Source organism: Belonocnema kinseyi, chromosome 1, assembly GCF_010883055.1.
Source record: "Belonocnema kinseyi isolate 2016_QV_RU_SX_M_011 chromosome 1, B_treatae_v1, whole genome shotgun sequence".
In the NCBI taxonomy this organism is placed as follows: domain Eukaryota; kingdom Metazoa; phylum Arthropoda; class Insecta; order Hymenoptera; family Cynipidae; genus Belonocnema; species Belonocnema kinseyi.
Genome location: NC_046657.1, coordinates 169,981,722 through 170,006,002, shown reverse-complemented (window position 1 = coordinate 170,006,002; position 24,281 = coordinate 169,981,722). Strand labels below are relative to the sequence as shown.

Here is a 24,281-nt window from a genome sequence, read left to right as displayed (position 1 = left end):
AATTCGTTTTTTTTTTATAATAGAAGACATTTTTTAAAATAAAATAAATTAATAAATTTGAAAATGCATTGCTTCTTGCCTGTGCTAAGTCCCTACGACGAGTCTTCAAAGTATTCGTCCTAATTGTGACTGGCCTCGGAACATCACTCGCTTCCAAATACTCCATAAGTTCGTTGAGGGGGAAAATCTGCATCAGCTTCTTCATCAGGAATGTATTGTAACTAAAGTTGATGCAGAGATCTTTACAGAGGAGGTCCAGGTACTCGGAACGCGATCTATTAAAAAAAAAACAGAAAAAAACAGGGATTATTAGAAACGGTGGTCTACCATTTCGCCACATGGTGCCGAAAAATGGAACTAGAAAGAGTAAGTAAAATTTTAAACATCTATTTTAATTTTTGCATAAAAGTGTTTTTACGATTGTTTTGTGAAGTAAAAAACAATCATTAAATGCCAAAAACAAATATTCATCAAAAACAAATAGTTTTAGATAGAACTTCCATTTTATACAGTGAAAAAAAAAACACATTTCTGTGAAACAGGTTTTTAAAAAACAAAACAATATTTCATTATTTCACATGAGTTTATGTACTGTAAGCTTAAATAATCTTTAATTAATGTATGCAACGACAAATGTTATCCATATTATGCCAAGAATACGGATAATAGACGACTGGAATTTAAATACGAATTCTAACCTAACTTTTAGATCAGATTTTTAAATAGCAAATATTTCAGGTATTAGTTAACAAAAATTTACTTTGAGTTAATTTTTGCTTCAAAATAAGTACATTTAAGTTTATAATCTTTTGAAAATCACCATAAAGATAACAATATTGGTTTTTTTTTCAGAACAATATAAATGTAAAAAGTGTGATTTTTCACTGCATAATATGTAAATTCCATCTAAAACACTTTGTTTCCAATAAATACTTATTTTCCTTATCCAATAAATACTTTAAACTCCACAAAAAAATGGTTAAAACACTTTTATGCACAAATTAAAATGCATTTTTGAAATTGCACCTATTATTTCTAGTTCGAATTTTCATCACCAGGCGGCGTATCGCAGCTTAACCATTCCCAATACCGAATATTAGGAATTTATTTAAACAAAATATGGAAAATAAAATTACCTCCCTTCCTCTCTAAGGTTTTTAAAGTCCGACAAAACCATTATGACGTCTCGTATTCTATTTTGAACATCGGTCAAGTCTCCAGGATTCGCAAGTTCTTCTTCCGTTGGGAATTGAAAGACTTGTTGCCGAGAACTCATGTCCTCCATTTCTGCATCCGCCATTTTTCTGTAATTTTAAATAACAGTCTGTCTTGTAGATTTCAAATCAAATGAAAAGATAAGCATTTAATTTCAATTTAAAAAAAAATGAATTTTCAACCTAATTAATTTGATCTAAAATGATGAAAATTTAACCGAAATAGTTGAATTTTTAACCAAAAAGATTAATTTTCTGCCAGAAAATGAGATTTTTCAACAAAATACATGAATTTTCAACTAAAAGAGAAAGACTCAACCAAATAGTTGAATTTTCAACTAAAAGATTTATTTTCAACGAGAATTTTTATTAAAAATGAAAGAGTTAAATTTCCACATATAAAATTAATTTTCAACGAAAATGATGAATCTTCAACTGAAATAGTTCAATTCTAAACCAAAAGGATGAATTTTCAAACTAATTGATGTATTTTAAATTGAAACGGTTAAATTTTTAATCAGGAAGATAATTTCTAACAAAAAAGACGAATTTTCAACAGAATGAATTTTATACAAAATAATTTAATTTCCTACTAATAAATTCAAATTTTAAAGCAAATAATTGAATTTTGAGCTAAAAGATTAATTTTCAACCAATAATAGAACAGCCAAATTTTCCATGAAAAAAATTTTTCAACCAAATTGGTGAATTTTCAACTAGAATGATGAATCTTCAACTGGAATATATAAATTATAAAGCAACAATGTAAATTTTAAAACTAAAGAGTTTAACTCAACAAAGTTGTTTTATTTTCAAATATAAAAAATATTTTAAAAAAAATATATGTATAAATTTTTAACAAAATAGTTGAATTCTGAATTAAAAAAAGAAAGGTTAATATCCAAACAAAAATGGAATAATTAAATTTTTATTTGATAAAAATTAATTTTCAACAAAACTGATGAGTTTTGATCTAATAAATTTTGATCAAATAAAAAAAAAGTATAAAAATAAATATAAAAAACATAAAAAAAATATAAAATAAAAATAAAAACATAAGTTTTTAAACAAAAATGGAACTGTTAAATTTTCAGTTAAAAACCAAATTTAATTTAAATTTAATCAAATTAAAATTTGAACTAATAGATTAATTTTCAACAAGAAAGATGGACTTTTAACAAAATACAACAATTTTCAACGAAATAGTTGAATTTTGAATCAAAGAAAAAGGATTGATAATTAAATATAAATTGAATAATTAAATTTTCAGTCAATAAAAACTAATTTTCAACCAAAGTGATGAATTTTCATTTAAACTGATAAACATTTAACTGGAATAGTTGAATTTTAAACCAAAAAGATTAATTTTCACTAAATTGATGAATCTTTACTTGGAACAGTTGGACCTTACATTTTTTAGTGAAGTTATCAATTTTCAACTTAAATGATAAATCTTTAACATTTTTTTACATTTTCGAACAAACTGATGAATTTTCAACTCGAATAATAAACCTTCAACTGGAATAGTTAAGTTTTAAACCGAAACGCTGTGTTTTCTACTAAAATTAAGAATCCTTAACTAGAATAATTGAATTTTCAACAAAAAAGATAATTTCTCCATAAAAAATTAAGTAGTTAGATTTATAGTCAAAAAAATTAATGTTTAATCAAAGAGGTACATTTTTAACTAAAATTATATAATATTCAACTGGAATAGTTACATTTTAAGTTGAAAAAATTAATTTAAAAAAAAAAAATAACAAATTTTCAGTAAAAAAATAATGATTAATTTTCAGCCAAAGCAAAGACGATTTTTCACCAAAAAATCTTCTTTCTCAACCAAAGAGATGAATTTCCAATGAAAAATGATGAAGCTTCAACAAAAAATTAAGTTTTTAACAAAAGAGTGTAACTTTCAACCAAATAATTAAATTTTAATTATAAAAAAATTGATTCTAAACTAAAAATATCGTAAATGATGTTCCAACAAAAAAGATTTTAATACTCAATAAAAAACAGTTGAATTTTCAACTGCAAAATATTTTTCATTCAAGAGAGAAGAAAATTTGCAAACAGTTGAATTTTCTAGAAAAAAATAAACAATTTTCAACTAAGAATGATCAGTTTTTAATCAAAAATATAATACTTAAATTTTAAGTTCAAATATTAATTTCAACCCAAAAAAAAAACAACAACGAATTTTCAAGAAACTACTTAAGCACAGTAATATAAAGCTACTTTTTTTTGCGGTCAATGAAATTCTAAAAATTAAATTCTGAAGCTAAACAATTTTCCATGTGAATAAATAAAAACTGGGCTGCAAATTAAAGCACTAAAAGTGGAATTCTTAAATTTTAAGATTTTAAAATTTGGACTAAACATTTTTTTAATTATAAATTAAAACCAAGAATTAAACAGTTCAAGTCTTATTTATAAAATAAAAATTCAACTATTTAACTTACAAATTAAATTTTGTTGAATAGAAAAATAAAATTGTATCGTTCAAAGTTTAATATTTTTGTTTAGTTTTGAATATTAAATTTATAATTACTGATTATACACACGCATAAAATGGAAGCGATTAACACTTTTGAACTGAACAGTTTTAAATTAAATGCTGTTAAACTTCCAAAATACAATTTTTTTTATCTTTTATAAATTGTAGAGTTTAAATATTCAGATTTAGTTACAACAATATAAATCATTTTATCAGTTTAATGCTCTAAATTGAAGAATAAATAAATAAAAAATTTATTTTGAGTAATTTTAATGTAGAAAAATAAAAAATTGAACGATTATATTCTTTAAATATATTGAACACTTTAAATTGAAAATTACATTATTTTAATTTTAAATATTTTAAAATCATTAAATAACTCTTCGTTTAAATTATTTAAAATAATTTCAAATGTTAAATTAATTTTGAATTTTTTCAAAACTTCTAAATATCTCTTCAACTCACTCGATTTTTTTTCAGAATAATAGGCGTTCAATTGTTCAGGGTTGCCCTTTTAAATCTTTAAAATTATACCATTTTAAGAAACTTTAAATTCGAATTCCAGCTCAGGATTGGTTAAAAATTCCCTGTTTAAATCCGGAATTTTAATACAATTCGAAAAATTCCATGTTCAAATCCCGTTTCAACTTAGAATGAGAATTCATTCTATTAAATACTTTCCTGTTTCAGCTTGGAATTGATTTAAATTTTAACATTCCCTGTTTCAACAACTTTGTTGAAAAAAGTACTTTATTAAAAATTCATTTTTTTATTAATGATTCATCATTTTAGTTAAAGACCTTTTTTTATTCAAAACGTCACTATTTTGTTGCATTTTTTTAATTAACTTTTTTAACTGAAACTTGAAATGTTCCATGTTTGGATGAAACTTTATCATTTTTAGTTGAAAATTCGTATATTTTGTTAGAAGTTCATCTTTTGTGGTAGAATATTAATCTGCTTGGTGACTAATTAATTTTTCTGGTTGGAAATGTAAATATTAGGTTGAAAATGTCTTTTTGAAATTTAAATATTCGATTGAAAAGTCATGTGCTTTCTTGGAAAATATTTTCTTTCGTTGGAAATTAAATTTGTTTAAATTGAAAAATATTTTCTTTTCACATTAAAAGTTAATTATTCTATTTTCTGGTAAAAAAATATACTTTTTTTATAGAAATTTAATCTTCTTCATTGAAAATCCATCTATTTAATAGAAAGTTTAACTATTTCGTAGAAAATTTACTTCATTCGGTTGAAAATTCATCTTTTTATTGAAACTTTAACAATTCTATTTATAGTTAAAAATTTATCTGTTTAATGTAAAAAAAACTATTTGTTAAAAAATTATTTTATTTGGTTGAATATTAGTTTTTCTTACTAAATATTGAACTATTGAACTCTTTAATTAAAAATTCATTTCTTTGATTGAAAAAGTTAACTATTTTTTTTCTTCCAAATTAAAATATTTGGTTGAAAATTATTTTCTCTTGTTTAATTTTTTTTTACTGATAAATTAATTATTTCATGTTAGGTTGAAATTTTATCTTTTTCAGTTGAAAATTCAAATAATTGGTTGTAAAATCCTGCATTTTGTTAAAATTTTGTGATTAGTGGTAGAATATGACTTATTTTGGAAAATAATTAAACTTTTTGAGGAAAAATTGATTTCTTTACTTTCAAATTTAACTATTAGGTTGAAAATTTCTTTAAAAATACAAATACTTGATTGCAAATTTATCTTTTTGGTTAAAAATTAATTTATTTAAACGAAAATTAATTTTATTTATTACAAAATAATTTTTTGAAATGAAAGTTTAAATATTCCATTTTCTGTTCAAAATTTGTCCTTGGTGGAAAATTGAACTATTTTAAACAAAATAGGTTCTTTTTTTTAATTTGAAAATTTGTTCTTCTGACTGTAAATCTTAAAAAGCTTCTAAATTTTCGGTTTGAAATCTGCCAAAATTTACATTTTGTTTTAAATTAGGCCGTGGACTGTTTTTGCACCGAAATTTTAGTACGAATAGCCAGATTTTTTCGGTACACGTAGAATATTTCGTATAAATTATTTGAAATAATTTCAAATGTTAAATTAATTTTTTAAAATATCTTTTCAACTTACTCCATTTTTTCTAAGAATAATAGGCGTTCAATTGTTCAGGTTGGCCGTTTTTCATAAGTTCAAAAATTCCCAGTCATTTCCCGGTTCACAAACATTTTTCACGGTCAATGAAATTTAAAAAATCGAAAAAAATAGTTGAATTTTTAACTAAAAAATATCAATTTTCAACCAAAAATGGAATAGTTAAATTTAAGTTAAAAAAAGTAAATTAAGGCTACATTCTCAGTTAAAAAAACAAATCATTTTTAACAAAATAGTCACAGTTTCAACTGTAATAATTAAATTCTCAGTAAAAAAAAGCTCAACTAAATTGATAAAATTTACAGCTAAAATGATGGAATATTCAATTGAAATAGTAGCGCTTAAATTTTCAGTTAAAAAAATAATATCCAGACAAAAATCTAGTTAAAAAATAATTATATTTTCAAAATAAATAGATGAATTTTGAAATAAAAATATATTATTATATAATTAAATTTTTTTACATAATTAACTTTCGACCAAAAAGATTAATTTTCAAACAAGATTATTTCTCTGTCGAAAAATACAATTTTTCAAGAATAAAAGATGAATTTTCCAATAAAAAGAAAATTTTCAACAAAAAATTTGAGTTTTTTACTAAAAAATTTTCAATTCAGATTATAAATCAGTAACTGCAATAGTTGAATTTTAAACTCAAAAGAAAAAATGTCATCTAAGATAATGGATATTAAATTATAATAGTAACATTTTCAGTTAGAAAAATTATAAATTTTCAACCAAATAAACAAAATATTTTTCAAAAATGAGTTATCTTTTTCAGTAAAATTATAAATTTTCGACTTAAATGCTAAATCTTTAACTGGAACAGTTGAATTTTTAATGAAGAAGATTAATTTCTACCCAAAAAATACTCATTTTCAACAAAATACATGAATTTTCAACTAAAAATGATAAATTGTCAACCAAAAATTAAACAGTTCAATTCTTATTTATAAAATAAAAATTCAACTATTTAACTTACAAATTAAATTTTGTTGAATAGAAAAATAAAATTGTACCGTTTAAAGTTTAATATTTTTGTTTAGTTTTGAATATTAAATTTATAATTACTGATTTTAAATTAGTCAGATATTTCTAAATATTAAGTAATTGTTAAGTAATTCTGAATTGATTCCGAATCGTCTTGTAAAATCAATTATTATTTATTTTTTAAATCTTAAAGTGAATTTAATTTAAAAAATCATTAATTAATTTATTATATTCACAGTTGATCAAGTAAAAATGTTATTAAAAATCTTCGATTTTAAACGCTTCTATTTTTTAATTGCTAAGTTTTTAAAACTGCATTTTAAAACTCTTTAATTTTCAAATGCACGCTTAAAAATCTAAACTGGGAAATGTATAAAGTGAAAGATTTTCGAATTACTAAACTAAATGATTCTAAACTAATTGATATCATAATTGAAAAAGCACAATTTAATGAATTAAAAAAAACGGTTGAAATCAAAGTTGGGCGGATGTTTCTTTCAAAATATTGATAAAATTCTCGCTTAAAAAATAAATTCACGGTCATTTTCCGGTCTCCTAAAATTTCCAGATTCCCGATCCAGCGGCCACCCTGATTCTGATTTTAATTATGAAAATATTATTTTAAAGTTTACATTTGTTTAACTAATAACTCTTTCCAATTGAAACAGTTTAATTTTTGACGTTAAAATCTGCAAAGTCTAAAAATGTAACCTGATTCCGAAGCGTCTTACAAAATCGATTATTACTTATTTTTTGAATCTTAAAGTACAGTTCAATTTTAAAAATCATTAATTTACTTATATTCACAGCTGATCAACTAAAATTTTTTCTATCAAAAATCATCGATTTCAAATGCTTTCAATTTTGAATTGTTTAAGTCTTTAAAACTACATTTACAAAATATTTCAATTAAAATCCACGCTTAAGAAATAAAAATCTAAAATGGAAAATTTATAAAGCGAAAGATAAAAATGTAACTAATTATTTAAAAAAATAAAAAAAAAACGGCTGAAATCAAAGTTGGAGATTTTTTTCTCCCAAAAATTGGTAAAATTCTCGGTCAAAAAATTCCTGAATAAAAAAAAGAAATTTCCAGGTAGGGTAAAAAATCTGTTATATTTACCGATTCTCTTTCACCATCTTTTGCAACTTCTTGTTTGCCTTTTCTATAGGTAGCAAATCATCATCATTTTCTTTATCGCCGTTTTCTTCTTCTGAATCATCATCAGAGTCTTCATCACTATCGGCTTTTGGATTTTGTATATAATTATTGGTCTCTTCTTCCTCCTCCTCCTCCTCCTCCTCTTCTTCTTCGCTTTCTTTCTCATCTTCCACATCCTCTTCTTTATCCTCATTTTCATCTTTTTCTTCTTCTTCTTCTGCTGGCGCTACAAATCTCGATCTCTTCGCCTTTCGTTTCTCAGCCTGATTTGCCTTCAGTTTCCTTTTTTTCATGTGCTTTTGACTAAGAGGTTTCAAAAGCCCCTCATCTGATACGTTCCCTCCATCCCATTCCTGTCACAATGACAATCAAAAGTAATATATCCATATTTCCCGAAAAATGCAAATATTTATTTATTTGATTGAAAATAGCTTTTTTATATAAATTATTAATAAAAGTTTATAGTTCATTTTTTAAATAAATTAAAAGAGTAAGTCACTCAGTGCGAAGAAAAAAAAAAGAATGTTTTAATTACTAGTCACTTTTTAATGCGTAGTTCTGAATTTTACACGCATAATATTATTGTGTACTGAAAAAATTCAAAGTCCGTGTTTTAATAACATTCTTTATTTTTCTTTATCAAATAGTAGAATTTTTAACGAAAAAAGATAAATTTTGAACCAAAAATTTAACAGTTCAATTTTCATGGAAAAATAAAACATATTGGTCAGTTCTCAATCAAAAGTATTACTTTTCAAACAAGAAGATTAAGTTTCTACTAGAAGTACAAATTTTAAACAAAATACATAAATTTCCAATTAAATATTTAAATTTATATTCACAAAAAAGTAAATTTTCTACTAAAAGAAAACGAATTTTCAACAACAATCAAATTTTACCAAAACCGGAATAGTGAAATTTTTAGATAAAAAGAATTTATTTTTTAAAAATATAGTAGTTCCATTTGCGACCAAATAAGTAAATTAACACTTTAACCAAAAATGAAATATTTAAATTATATGTAAAAAAATTCATTTTCAACAAAAAAAGCTAAATTTTCAATGGAATAGTTGAATTTATAGTCATAGATTTGAATTTTCAAGTCAAGTAATGAATCTTTAACCAAAAAAATTACCTCCCAACAAAATAGTATAACTTCGACTGTAAGAAAAAGATGAGTTTTCAACATAATTCATTTTATAGTTTAAAAATTAATTGTAAAAAAGTTCCATAAAATAGTTCAATTTTTATCGAAAGGAATGGATTTTGCAAATAAAAGAAAATTTAACCAAAAATAAAACAGCTCAATTTCCAGTTAAAAAATTATTATAAACCGAAAAATTAGGTTTGAACAAAATACTTACATTTCAAATCAAAAAATAATTAATTTTTACACCAAAAAATGAATTTGCAAACTAAAAGAATAATATTCTAAAAAAAAGATAAATTTTCAAAAACATAGTTTAATTTTCAGCTAAAAATATAAATTATTATCGAGAAAATTAAAACGGAAGTTTTTCTCTCTCAATATTTGCAACAAAATAAGTATATTTTTAACTGAAAAAGAAAATATTTTTACACAAAAATGGAATGTTGAAATTTTCTGTTGAAAAAATGAATTTTTAACCAAAAAATCCCCCCCAAAAAATTAATTTTTAAATCGAATAATTGAATTTTTAGCCATAGAGATGAATTTCCAAGTTAAGTAATTAATCATTAAAAAAAAATTACTTCTCAACAAAATAATATAAGTTTGACTGTGAAAAAGATGAATTTTCAATGAAGAATTGCAGTTGAATTAAAACCAAAAAAGAAGCGAATTTTAAATAAAATAATTCATTTTTAAGTTGAAAAATTAACTGTAAAAAAAGTGCAATAAAGTAGTTCAATTTTTATCGAAAGGAATGGATTTTATAAATAAAAGAAAATTGAACCTAAACTGAAATAGCTGAACTAAAAAGTCGAATATTCAACTGAAAAATTTATTTGACGAAAAAAAAATATTTTGACAAAAATTATTATTTTTTTTTATCAGACTAATGACAATTTTTTAAAGTAGTTTACATTTTTAACCACTGAAATAAATTTGTAACCAAAATAAGTGAATTTGTAAATTAAAAGGATAATAAAATTGAAAATAAAGATAAATTTTCAAACACATAGTTTAATTTTTAAATAAAAAGATCACTTTTTGAGAATATTAAAATGAATTTTAAAAAAATTAGTTATATTTTCAGCCAAAAAATGATTTTTTTTTACCAAAAACACTAATTGCTGCGCAAACACATTAATTTTCAGCCAAGACAGATGAATTTTCAACCAAAGAGAAAACATGAACCGATAATATTTTAATAAAAAAGAGTTGAATTAAAAAATTAATAAAGAGAATTTCTGAAAATAAACCAAAAATCTAATGAATAAATTTGGACAATTTGTTGTATTTCTTGGTTGTTCAAATTTGTTCATCAGATTCTTGGTTGTATTTTCAGGAATTCTGCACATTAAATTTATTATTTGACGTTAAATATAGTTGTTTTTATTTTTTGCTACAAAAATAATTTTTTTGTTTTAAATATTTTCTTTGAAATGTTCTTTCAGTAAATAATAATGTTTTGCGAAATTCAGAATTATGCACCAAAAACTGACCCTGCTTAAAATGTTAAATTTGTTCTTTATAAACTGAATGACTGATACTTTACCTATATTTAACAAATAAAATATAAACTATTGTTAACAATTTGTATAAAAGATAAATTGTCAACTAAAATTTAAATAATTAAATTTTAAATTAAGAAAATTAATTTCCAACTATAACTATGGAATATTCAATTGGATTAAGTTAAATTTGAAGTTAAAGCATTACTGACCACAAAAAAAACTAATAAAAATAAACTAATTTGAACAAAAAAAATTACATTTTCAAAAGAGTGATGATTTTTCAACTCAAAATGTAAATCCTTGACTGGAATAGTTAAATTTTTAACCAGACAGATGCATTTTTAGCTAAAATAATGAATATTTAACTAGAATAAATGTTGACCAAAAAGATATATTTTCAACGAAAAAAGACGAATTCTCAACTAAAATAGACCATTTTTCCACAAACAATTAAATAATTAAATTTCGAGTCAAGAAATGAATATTCAACCAACAGGATGAATTTTATATTAAAATTACGGAAGATTTAACTGGAATAAGTTAAAATTCCATTTAAAAACAAATTTTTCAACCAAAAGAGAAAAGAAATTTGAACAAAATAATCAAATTTTCGGCAAAAATAGCCTTTTCATTGAAAGACAAAACAAGTTTTCAATCAAATGGCTCATATTTCAAGCAAAGAAAGGAATTTTGAACTAAAAAGGTAAACCTTCAATAAAAAAATTAATTTTCAACAAAAGGGTTTATTTTTAAACTAAGTAAATTTATTTATAACCTAAAAAATGAATTTTTAACTAAAATTATAAATATTTAACTGTAATATTTGAATTTTTAACCGAAAAGGCGAATTACTAAAGAAGAATATTAACTTGAAAGAAAAAATATACCCCTCCCCCAATCATTTTTTAAACAATATACGTGAATTTTTAACGAAATAGTGACATTTTGAAAATTGAAAAGATAAAATTTCAACTAAAAATCGAACAGTTAAATGTTTAACTAAATAAATTAATTTTCAACCAAACTGATTAATTTGCAACCATAATGATTAATTTTTTACAACAAAAACTAAACGAACTTTTCAAAAAGCACAAAAATGTTCAAGAAAATAGTTTAATTTTGAAATAAAAAATATTAACTTTTAAAAAGATTTTCAACCAAAAATTAAATTAAATTTTCAACTGGAATAGTTACATTTTTAGTTTCAAAAAATTGATTGCCAACAAAGTAGTTACATTTTCAAATAAAATTATAAATATTTAAACTGGTATATTTGCATTTTTAACCGAAAAGATGATTTTTTAAACAACAAGATTAACCTGCAAAGAAAAATATACCCCCCCCCCCCAGAAATAGATTTTTCCAAAAAATACGTCGATTTTCAACGAAGGATTTGAATTTTTTATTAAAAAAGACAATTTTTCATCTGAATTGTTGAATTTTGAATTAGAAAAGATCAATTTTTAAGCAAAAATGTTACAGTTAAATTTTCTGTTGAAGAAATTAATTTTTGACCAAACTGATAAATTTTCGTATAAAATGATGAATCTTCAACTGGAATAGTTGAATTTCTTATATCAAAAAGAAGAATTTTCAACCATAAAGATTAATTTTCTAGAAAAAATACAAGGTTTTCATAAATTAAAAAACGAATTCTTAACTAAAAAAAAAAGGATTTTTAGCAAAATAGTTCAATTTTCTACTACAATAGTTAAACTTTTAGTTATAAAAAAATTGATTGTCAACAATGAAGTTACAGCTTCAACCAGAGATGAATTTTCAATTAAAATGACGAATATTTAAATAATAAAATTAATTTTTTTAAAAGAGTTTTAGTTTTAAGCAAGCAATTTTATTTTCAGCCTAAAAGATGAATTAAAAAATATATATAAATATTTAACTGGAATACTTGAACTTTTAAACAAGAAGATTAATTTGCCAAGAAAAAGATAATTTTCTACGAAAAAAGAATGATTTTTAACAAAATATGTCGATTTATAACGAAATATTTGAATTTTTAATTAAAAAAGAACATTTTTTATCTATATTGTTGTATTTTTAAAACAAAAAGGGTAATTTTCAACTAAAAATTTAAATCAAAATTTTAAGTTGCAAAAATTAAATTTCGAACAAACTGATGAATTTTAAACTAACATGATGAATCTTTAATTGGAATAGTTGAATTTTTATCCAGAAAAGATCAATTTTCAGCCAAAAACAGAATATTTAAATTTTCGGTTAAAATCTAATTCTTAACTAAAAAAATGGAATTTTTAGCAAAATAGTTAAATTTTCTACTGGAAGTTTAATTTTTAGTTTAAAAAAAAGTAGTAACATCTACAACCAGAGATGAATCTTCAATTAAAATAATTAATATTTAACCAATAAAATTGATTTTTAACAAAAGAGTTTAAGTTTTAAGCAAGAAATTTTATTTCCAGCCTAAAAGATTAATTTTTAACAAAAATTATAAATATTCAACTGGTATACTTGAATTTTTAAAGATGAAGATTAACTTGCCTAAAAAAGATAATTTTCTACAAAAAATTTTTTTTTTAACAAAATATGTCGATTTTCAACGAAATAGTTGAATTTTTAATTAAAAAAATACAATTTTTCATCTAATTTGTTGAATTCTAAACATGAAAAGATAAATTTTCAACAAAAAATTTAATTTCAAATTTCAAGTTAAAGAAATTAATTTTCGATCAAACTGATAAATTTACATCTAACATTATGAATCTTCAATTAGAACAGTTGCATTTTTTATATCAATAAGATAAATTTTCAACCATAAAGATTAATTTTCTACAAAAAGACGAATTTTCCATAAATCACAAATTTTTCGAACAAATAGTTTAATTTTTAAGAAATTAGTTGAATTTTCATCCAAAAAGATAAGATAAGAAAATAGGATTTTTAACACAATGGTTAAATTTCCTACTGTAATATTTTTATTTTAAAAAAATTGATTGTCAACAAAGTAGTTACATCTTTAACCAGAGATGAATTTTGAATTAAAATTATGAATATTTAACCAATAAAATGAATTTTTAACAAAAGAGATCATTTTTCAGTCAAAAATAGGATATTTAAATTTTCGGTTAAAAATCTAATTCTCAACTAAACAAATCAGATTTTCAGCAAAATAGTTAAATTTTTAGCTAAAAAAATCGGTTTTTTACAAACATTTTCAATCAGGAATGAATTTTCAATTAAAATGATGAATCTTCAATCAAGAAATTAATTTTTAACTAAAAAGTTCAAATTTTAACTAAGTAGTTGAATTATTAACTAAAAAAAGATGAATTCGCCATAAAAAATGTAAGCCAAATTTCTAATTTAATTCAGAAATATTACTTCTACTCTTAAAAAAGGCTTGACGTATTTTCTTCATCCAAAATTTCAAAGACGGAATTTTCAAATTGTGATAAATTTTGATTTGGAACAGGAGTTTTTAAATTTCTTTCTTCTAAATAAAAATAAGAATATTATTTTAAATCCGTTTCATGCAAAAAATTCGCCGCTCCAAGTAAAATTATATTCCTTCACGAAAAATTATTAAATATTGATTAAATTATCAAACTTAAGTCAGCGAAAAAACTGAAATTAGGGAACGTTAAATTCTTTTTATAATATAATTAGCTCTCTTTTAAATTATTAAGAATCAAGTGGTCATTTCTCCAGTTTTCGCGGTTAAATTTGTAAATTTTCTAGTTTAAGTCAAGTGCGTTAAATGATAGTTGTACGCGATCAAATAAATTTATTAACATTAATTATCTTGTATAGTTTTAATTATTTATTGCAATAAAAACTCTTTGGATGCATGAGAACAAATAATAACTAATTTCAAGAAAAAGAAGTACTCTTGAACAATAATAAATGATAATTTAATTAGATTAAACTGAGATAATCTGAAAAATCTAAAATCCGTAAACTGCAAATAAGTAAATAAATTCTTAAACTAATAAATTAAAATAAAAAATATAAATAAAAAAAATAAAGCCCTGCGACTCTAGATAAAGTAGGAATCACTTTTCTAAATTGATAAAAATTATTTAAATGATAAAAAATTGGTAATGAAACTTACATCTTCCGAATTTTCATCTTCTTGTTCAACTTCACCCTCTGAATTGTCACTATCCTGGATAAATCAAACAAATCTAGATTACTTTCATTTAAAAATAAATAAGAAAGCTCCAAAAATTTCAATTGCGAAGAGTTAAATAAAAAAATTCTTACAGGTTTTAATCTCATCGAAAAGGCTTTTGGTTTTTTCTTCTGTATAATCGAACTTCTACTCGGTTTAGCGAAGCTTGTGTCAATCTCGCTATCCGTGGCACCATTTTCCTAAATATATGAATAAAACACAACAATAAATAATAATTTTAGTATAAAAAGTGATACAAATAGTTTACTTTCTCTCTACTTACGTTTAAATTTTCTGCCGCCTCGACAGACTTTTTACCTTTCTTTCCTTTCAAAAGCAACTTTTCCTTTTTCTGCAATTCTTTTAATTGGCGTTTCTTTGCTCTTTGTTTCTGTCGATGGCTGAGAGAGTCATTACTTTTATCTGTGACATTTAAATTATTCTTTTTCATTACTTTATTATTAAATTCTCTATATAATTTAAAAGTATTTAATGTGAAGAAGTTGGGGACAATTAAAGAAATTCACTTGTTAAAACAATTCACAATTTTAAGAAAATAATTAATCATTTTCTTAATATAATTAAAAATTATGAGCGATGAGGAATCTAAGAAAAGTTTTTCAGAGGATTTGAAGAATTTTTTAGTGATCAAGACATTAATATTGTCGAAGAAAAATATTTTTAAGTTGTAAATAATTATACTTTGGACGTTCTTATTGGTATTTTTGGGGGGAAATTATCTTTATTCCAAACATAAAATTTATTTTAAAAATATTGCCAATTAAGATGAAAAATTTGTCCATCTAAAAATAGTTGCAAAAAAAATACGCAAAAGATTTTGAAAAATTAATTTTTTTTACAAATATAGAGAGTAAAAGTTTCTAGGAACTCCAGTTTGGAAAATTTTTTTTACAGATTTTGGATTTGAAAAATTGTATTTGTATTGAATGTAACAGTATTGTGGAGAAACGCCATATAATTAAAATAAAAATTTCGCATTTTACAGTAAGAACTGTGGTGCAGAAAAAACTCTGAAAATTTAAGTTTTAAAGTTTTTAAATCAACATTTCTTTATTTAAATGCTGAAATAATTTTTTTTAAACTTTTATAAATTGTAGAGTTTAAAGATTCAGATTTAGTTTAAAAAATATAAATTTGCGTTATCATTTTCAATGCTCTAAATTGAAGAATCAATCAACGAATTAATTTTTTTTCTTCAAATTATATCATTTTAGGCGATTTTAAGCCAGAAACTTTGAAAATAGAACAATAAAATTTTTCTTAATAAACTGAACACTTCTTAAATTAAAAGTGAATTATGTTCATTTTAAATAGTTTAAAAATCCTCAAATTCCTTCAAAATTGTATTTAGAAGTCTTGTAACATCTACATGTTTGTAATTTTTTTTCTTCAAATATTGAATTATTAAACAATTTTTTTCAGAACTTCTAAACAACTTTTTAAATGATTCGAATTTTTTCTAAAATTTTTCCTATTTTTTTCAAATCCTGCTAAATAAAAAAATTGCCTTACATCTTCCATATTTATTTTTGACAATTTTGTAAATCTTTCTAAATATTCTCTTAAAATTAACTTTTCAAGAAAAAAAATCATTTTTAATTTTTCTAGTAAAAGTTTTTATCCTTCTTTCAAATTTTTTTAAATAATTACAAATTTTTTGTTCGAAATCGGCCAAAATCTATATTTAGTTTTTAAATTAGACTGTGGACTATTTGCACCGAAATTTTGGTACAAATAGCCGGATTTTGTTGGTTTGAATTATTTGAAATTAATTTCGAATGGTTTTAAAACTTCTAAATATATCTTCGACTTACTTCTTTTTTTTTATAAGAATAATAGGCGTTTAATTTCTCCTTATCCTGATATATATATAATAACTAGAAAATCGGATTTTCAGCAGAGTAGTTGAATTTTTAGTTAAAAGAAAGCTTTTTAACAAACTTTTATCAATCAGGGATGAATTCTCAATTAAAATGATAAATCTTGAATCTAAAAAATTAATTTTTAATAAAAGTTTCAATTTTAAGCAAGCAGATGCATTTTTAACTAAAAAAAAGATAAATTCAAATATTAAAATTTTTTAAATAGAAAAATTAAAATTGTAACGTTCGAAGTTTAGTTTTGAATATTTAATTTATGATTACTGATTTTAAATGAACTGTCAGATATTTCTAAATATTAAGTAATTGTTCTTTTTTAATTACAAAATTTCAAATTGAATGGTTTAAAAATGAAATATTTTAGACTGAAAGAATATTTGTAATAAAATAAAAGCCTTTGATTATGAATATATTGTTTAAAATTATTTTTTAATTGAAAAAAGTAGTTTATAAAATTTCAATCGGGCCTTTACATGAATTTTTACAAACTGAATTTTAAAATTGTCTAAATTAAAAAAAATATCATAATTGAAAAAGATAAAAATTTAAATAATTATTTAAAAAATGGTTGAAATTAAAGTTGGACAGATTTAAAAAATAAAAATTTGTAAAATTCTAGTCAAAAAATAAATTCACTGCCATTTCCCGATCTTATAAAAATCCCGGTCCAGCGGCCAACCTGAAATTCTCGAATACTATAAATTTCTGAAGTTCTTTGAAAATTTCTGAATTCCTTAAATTCTCAGAATTCCTTAATTTTTTTGGAATCTCTAAATTTTTTGAAATGTCAAATTTTCTGAACTCCCAGTAACCCTTGAATATCCTCAATTCCTTGAAATTCAGACATTTCTAAGAATTTAAGAAATATCACGAATTCAGTTGATTTGAAGGAAGTTAAAAGAATTCAAAAGGATTTCAGGGTGGCCCTTTTAAACAAGGAAAAAAATTCCCGGTTATTTCTTTTTTTAAACTGCACAATTTTTACATTAGATGTTGAATTTTTTAAATTTTAAATAGTTTAGATATCCCTAGAAAACTTCAAAATTTTATTTCAGTCTTGAAAAATGTACATGTTGTGTAAAATTCTTTCAAATTTGAAATTATTAAAAGTTTTCATAACTTTTAAATATCTTTTAAAATGATTCAAATTTAAAATAAGTTAAAAAAATAAATATAAAAGTATTTTGAATTTTCCTAGCAATCTTGAGAACATTTTTTAAATTCTTTTGAAGCCTCTTACAATTCCTAAAAAGCTTGTATTTTTTTCTTCAAAATCTGCAAAAATCTACATTTTTAAAAAATTTTGTCATTGCTAGCACTAAATTTTTCGTAACGAAAAGGCAGATTTTGTCGGAACATACTTCCTTTATATTATTTAAAATCATTTCAAATGTAATTAATGTTGGATCTTTTTAAAATCACCAAATATCACTTAAAATTATTCGAATTGTTCTAAAAATAATAAATGTTCAATTGTTATTTATACATCAAATTTTAAAAATTTGACTTACAAATGAATAATTTCTTCAATTGGAAAACTTAAATCGTAATGTCCAAAATTATAAAGTTCCTTGAAAATTTAAAGATTCAAGGTTTTCTATTTCAAACAATTCAGTTTTAAATTATTTACGTTTTTTCAATGACTAAGGCTTTTGAATTGAACCAATTTAATTTTCAACGCTAAACTCTGGTCTTAACAAATCAATTATTATTCACTTTTTTATATTTCAAGTACAGTTCAATTTTTAAAATAATTAGTTTCTATTTATAATTAATCAAGTAAACATTTTTTAATCGAAAATTTCGAAATCGAATTTTTTTTAAAATACTGAAGTTAAATTTGTGTCAACTGAATTTTTCCTATGGAAAATATAATTTTAATACAAAATTTCGTTTTAAAACTCAAAAAACGTACTTAACAATCCTGCAGGAAACGTTGGTTCGCCCTGTTTCTTAGCTTTCCTTCCAGGACCACTTGGACTCGCCTTTCCATCGAATTTTGCTTTTCGACCCATTTCACTCTTAAAAAAAGAAGTAGGTATTCATTTTTAACAAATGAATCTTTTTTTTTTAATACGAAATATACCAAGAATTTAAGTATTATATCATGTTGTTCAGAAACTAAAAAATGATAACATTTTTTGAGGTTAGGTTATCGATTTCAATTCTATATTTTCTACAATTGGTATTAATAATCTGCAATAAATATTTATTTCATTACTTAATTCGTCGAAAGTAAAACTTAAGTTTTTAAGTCACAAAAAGTACAGAAAATGATAAAACTCGAGTAGTTAGATCATTTTGTCTTTTTGAAGGTAAGTTACAAGTTTTCAATTTTAGCCATTTTAGTAAAGTGCAAACAATAAATTAAGGTTTAAAATTGAAATAAATTCAGCTTTTACTATGTCCTTGATAAATTTATTATTACAGCAAGATGATAATTGAAAATAATCTAAAGAAATTCAGAATAGAAAATACCGAAAATACTCATTTATTACACATGCACTATTCCTATTTAATAAATAGAATTAAAACGCTTACTTAAAGAAAAATTAACATGCACTTTAACACTCCCAAAGCTTCCAAACGTGTCCTCTTAATTACTTTTTTTCTTTCATGAGTTTAAAACATAAAATTGATTTGGAGAAAAACTAACACGTGCACCTTATCCACAAACGGCACAAACATACTTTCGGTTTCGACAAGCGCTTGCGTTGCGCCGTCAACCCGATTGGTTACTTTTAGCGCGCTTATTTAAAATTATATAAATATTCAAAATTAATATTTATGATAAATAATGAATTGGAAATGTATGAAAAGTAAATTTCTAAATCCTGAAAAAGATTTTTAGAGTTTTGGAATAACGATATCAATTATTGCGATAACAACAAATTATTTCTTTCTTCGAACTCATAATTTATAACGTATTTTTCACTAAAATCGAATTTTTTCGTCTGTCACTCCAACAGCTTATTTAAGGATAAAGAAATTACTATTTTCAATTTAGTCTTGCTATTTGGGCATTTCATAATAATTATTTATGATAAATATTAAGTCTGATTATTTGTATAATTCAGAATCAGCGCGCCAACAGTAACCAATCTGGGAGTATCGGCGCGACGCAAGCCAGAGATAACGCACGATATGAAAAAAAGTCAAGAGAAGAAAAATGTTTCTTTCTGAATGCCCTTCAAGATTATTCTAACTTTTTGAATTTTCTTGAAAAATTGAAAATTCAAATTTTGGCTGTTGACTCTCATCCAGGGGGATGTTCCCTTATTGAAGCTTCCGGTTAATTAAAAAAATTGCCACTAGGGGATGTAATAGTAGAGTAGTGGGGGTTGAATTTAAACTTTAAATGTGATAAAATCAAAGTTTTCAACATGTATTTAATAATTTAAATAATATGGATGCATTTGTAAACTTAGTCAAAGTAATAAACGTATAGTAAAGCCTAAACATGATAAGATTATAAATGAAGTAAATCAAGTTGACTTTCAAAAATATAAAACAGTTCAAATTCGCCAGAAACTCGACTGTGACGAAACTCAACGCGGCTTTTTCTAAGGAGCACGATAGATAATTCGTCCTTCTTGGTCCTATTTGACGCACTCTCTAATAATAGTCTCATCGGAAAAATGCATTACACAAACACGTGATGTAGATCGGAAAAAAATAACACCGGGCACACAACATTTCCATTCTTTTCGGAGTATAGGATAAATGGGTACCTAGAACATAGATCTTTTCCCTTTAAATTTGTTACTGTTTCCTTCGCACTTCGGCACCGAACACCAAACCGGCGTTTTTCCACCGATTTGCAGTGGACTCCATAAATATTCTCTTGTGTCAATGTCGCTTCGACTTTGAGACTAGAAAACGTGTTTACATTTTCAAATATTTCTCCTCTTGACTAGTGTGCCATGTCGCGTGGTGACTGGATCGCGAAACTTTTTGGCTTACGTAAAGGAGCATCCCCCACCATGAGAGCCGTCGGACCTGTGTATACGATCGTGGTTGCTTCTTATAACGAACTATCTTTTCCCTTAAAACGGATAATGATAATAACAATATTTGTATGCATTTTGATTTAAACTATGATCTTATTCTTATTGTTTAATTTATTCTTTGTTTTACTGCTAGAAGGTAATATTATAGTATCGTACCTTTTCTTTATTATTAGGTTACATTTTATTTAATGATTTCTTTCAATCTTTCATTCATATATTTGTATTATTTTCAGGATATGTATAAATTCATATAGACAAGGTGTACTCTTTTTTTAAAGTCAAATTATAAAAAATAAATAAATTAGGATTTTTAGAGTATTGTTTTTATTGAAATACAACATAAACATCAGGTTCAACATTTATATAACTTAATTAAAAAACATTACCTTATCAAATAAATAAATAAATAAACTTTTATTGAAATAATTTGTCAAAATATACATTTTTATTTTGCGTTATTTACCTCCGACCCACTCATAAATGTACACATATATACATTATTAATCTCTAATGACTCTTTTTCATTATTATATACAATAAAAGTTTAAATAAATATCAATTTCAGCAAACAGTTCAATATTTATTTAGAAGTTACTGGTTGAGAGAAATTTAGATTTCAGGTTTCCATTGGAATTGCAGCTAGTTTTAATCTGTTCAGTTGTACAATTTTAGTGTTGATTGGTCCCATTCTAATTAAGGCATCGCAATTCCTAATCATACGCTCAATTTGGAAAGGACCAAAATACTGTTGATCAAACTTATGAAAAGATGGGGGTTATAAATTTCTGACAAAATCACCTTCAAAATTTTGAGCCTTCAATTTTTGATCATAATATCTTTTTGATTTTTCTTTTGCTGCTTTCAAATTATCTTTTGCCGTTTTTTGAACATCAAGAAGTTTTTGGAATAGCTTTAACACATATATGACATAAGTAGACGGGGGGTTTGTTTTCAGAGAAATTAGTTGGAAAGTTCATGTCTTTACCATATATAAGAGTATGAGGAGCAAATCCTGTAGACTCATGTACGCACGAATTATACGAAAAAATGGCATACCGCAGCTACTCATCCCAATCCTGCTTCGTTCCAAATTGTTTTAAATATTCAATTAAGCTATGATGGCTACGTTCAAGAGAAACTAACGACTGAGGATGGTAAGCAGTTCAATTCATTTTTTGAATTAGAAAAATTTTACAAAAGGTAATGATTATTTCACTGAAAAAATTAAAATTTATTTTCCCTGGTTTATATTGAATGATATAATCACATTAATGAAGTTTAATTCTCCAACTGGACAGTCTAGAAGCCGGATCTTTTATTCCGTACAACCGAATTAACGGTTTGTGATTGGTAATCAATGTAAATTTACTATGGCCAACAGTTCTTTTTCTGTTGTACTATAATTTATTTCAGCACCATTCAAAGTTCTTGAACGAAAAGCTATTGGTAAATCCTTATCAATTTCTCCTGGCTCAAAACTGCCCCCAAAAGCATAATTTGATGCATCAGTCGTTAGCAAAAATGGTTTCGTAAAATCTGAATATTGCAACAAGGGTTCTGAACAAATTTTATCCCTCAAAGTATCCAGACGTAGTAACCAGTCGAACCTAAAAATTGTTCAACATTATTTTTTCGTTTAGGGATAGGGAAGCTTTTAACAGCTTCTATTTTCCTCGGAACAAGTTCCACTCCCCCTGGAGTAATTATGTACATAAATAAGTAATTTCTTTTCTCAGAAATTTACATTTTTCGGGTTGTAAGATTAAACCTGCTGTTTTTAATCTTCCAACTAGAGCTTCAAGGTTTCGCGAGTGTTCTTCTGAAGAACTTGCATAGATGACTATATCATTCATGTAAAGAAAAAGCTCTCTTCCATGTAGTCCGGGTAAAACGCGGTCCATCAACCTCTGAAATGTGGCTGAAGCGTTCTTTATCCGAAGGGCATTCTCGCGTGCTCAAGATGAGCATGGGGGATCGAGAAAGCGGTTTTCTTTCTAGAATCAGGATCCATAGAGATCTGATGAAACCCCATTTCTAGCTCCAAAATTAAAAAATATTTTGCACCTCTAAGTTGATCTAGGACATCACTAATATTTGGAAGTGGATACGTATTACCTACGAGTTTTTCATTTAATTGTCTATAATCAATAACCATCCTATATTTCCTTTTCGCCCCCGGTTCAGTTTTCTTTCGCACGATACAAAGAGGGGAATTATAGGGAGAATTGGATGATTTGATTATACCATTTGCAAGCAAATCATTGATTTGTTTGCGGAATTCCTCTTTGTGAACTTCCGGGTACCGATACTGCTTGACATTTAAAGGTTGATTATCAATGGGTACTATTTTATGTTTCATCATTCAGGTCATTACTAACTTGTCCCCAGGTAAATGAAACAAATCTAAATTATCCCCGAGAATTTCCATAAGGTTTTTTTTTTATTCTGAGTTTAACCCTTCCAAGTTCATTACCTTCAAGAGTTCAATGAACCTTATTGCCTTTTTCTTTTCTCCCTTCTTTGTGGAGGAAATATCAACCTGAGGCCCCAGCGGTATCACCGCACACTCTTCAAATACGACAGGTGGCAAGGTCAATGCAATATCGCTAGCCGTGCTGTTTATGGCGTAACACTTAACCGTGTTCACGACCTTAATCACCAAAGCTTCCCCAAAGAAGACCCTAGGACTAGCATTAATTTTCCGAATATAACCTTTATACAAATGTCTCTCCTGAACAGGCATTTATACTCTTTTCCGAGTGGGAGCTGGAATATTTATTGTTTTATAAGAAATGTCAGATAAATCAGAAATTCACAAATTTTATTCAAGATTTCTAATGATTAATTTTGCTTTATGATTCCTTAACAAGGACATTCTTAAGATTCTAGCCTGATTAATAGGGAAATTATCCGGCACAATTTGAAAATCTGACTCAATCTCTTATATTATTGTTTTAAATTCCCCTATTGTTACGGTCATTCTAGGTCAAACACCGACCAAATTATATATTTTATATTGATTTATCCAAGTTCTAGAATCAATCTAGTGTTTTTTCGTAAGATACAAATCACATCCGGTGTCAATCATGAATAATGCAGTTTTATTATAAAAATTAAGATGTTCGATTTGAATTATTGGGTTATTTCCCGATTCCCTGGGATCTCTGATTTGGTGTACGCATCTTTGTTTGAGCACTGATTCGCTTTTCAGGTCATCATCGCACCCTTTTGATGCTTCAGTTGGGAGTTTATTATTTTTATCCTGATTACCATTTCGTAACCCTTTTTGACATTCACGCTTAAAATGGCATTTCTAATTTGCTATTTATAAGAGCTACATATTTCTGATTCCCAAATTTAATTTTCGTGTCCCACAGCAGCAGCACTGCAATGTTCGACGAACGTTGTCACTGGAATATTTTCAACTGTGAACTCCGGAATAACATCGCGAGCCAGCCTTAGAGCCTCAGTCGTTTTTCTTTCAATAGAAGAATATTTTTGTTATAAAATTTTCGAACGTCAGTTTAACTATTTTGGGATCCATCTTCCTGATTTG

General features: G+C 24.7%; 1 protein-coding gene across 1 annotated transcript in view; it reads right to left on the bottom strand.

Moving 5' to 3' along the window:
• Positions 1-19,399, bottom strand: part of LOC117173521 (25S rRNA (cytosine-C(5))-methyltransferase nop2) — a 31,458-nt gene extending 12,059 nt beyond the window's left edge. The window contains exons 1-8 of the mRNA XM_033362157.1: positions 19,257-19,399; positions 18,631-18,736; positions 15,098-15,237; positions 14,907-15,014; positions 14,755-14,808; positions 7,968-8,359; positions 1,137-1,304; positions 80-275 (exon numbers count right to left, since the gene is read on the bottom strand). Coding sequence (XP_033218048.1) covers positions 80-275; positions 1,137-1,304; positions 7,968-8,359; positions 14,755-14,808; positions 14,907-15,014; positions 15,098-15,237; positions 18,631-18,730 — 1,158 coding nt within the window. The 5' untranslated portion in view covers positions 18,731-18,736; positions 19,257-19,399. The remainder of the gene's footprint in view (positions 1-79; positions 276-1,136; positions 1,305-7,967; positions 8,360-14,754; positions 14,809-14,906; positions 15,015-15,097; positions 15,238-18,630; positions 18,737-19,256) is intronic.
• Positions 19,400-24,281: the final 4,882 nt, after the last annotated feature.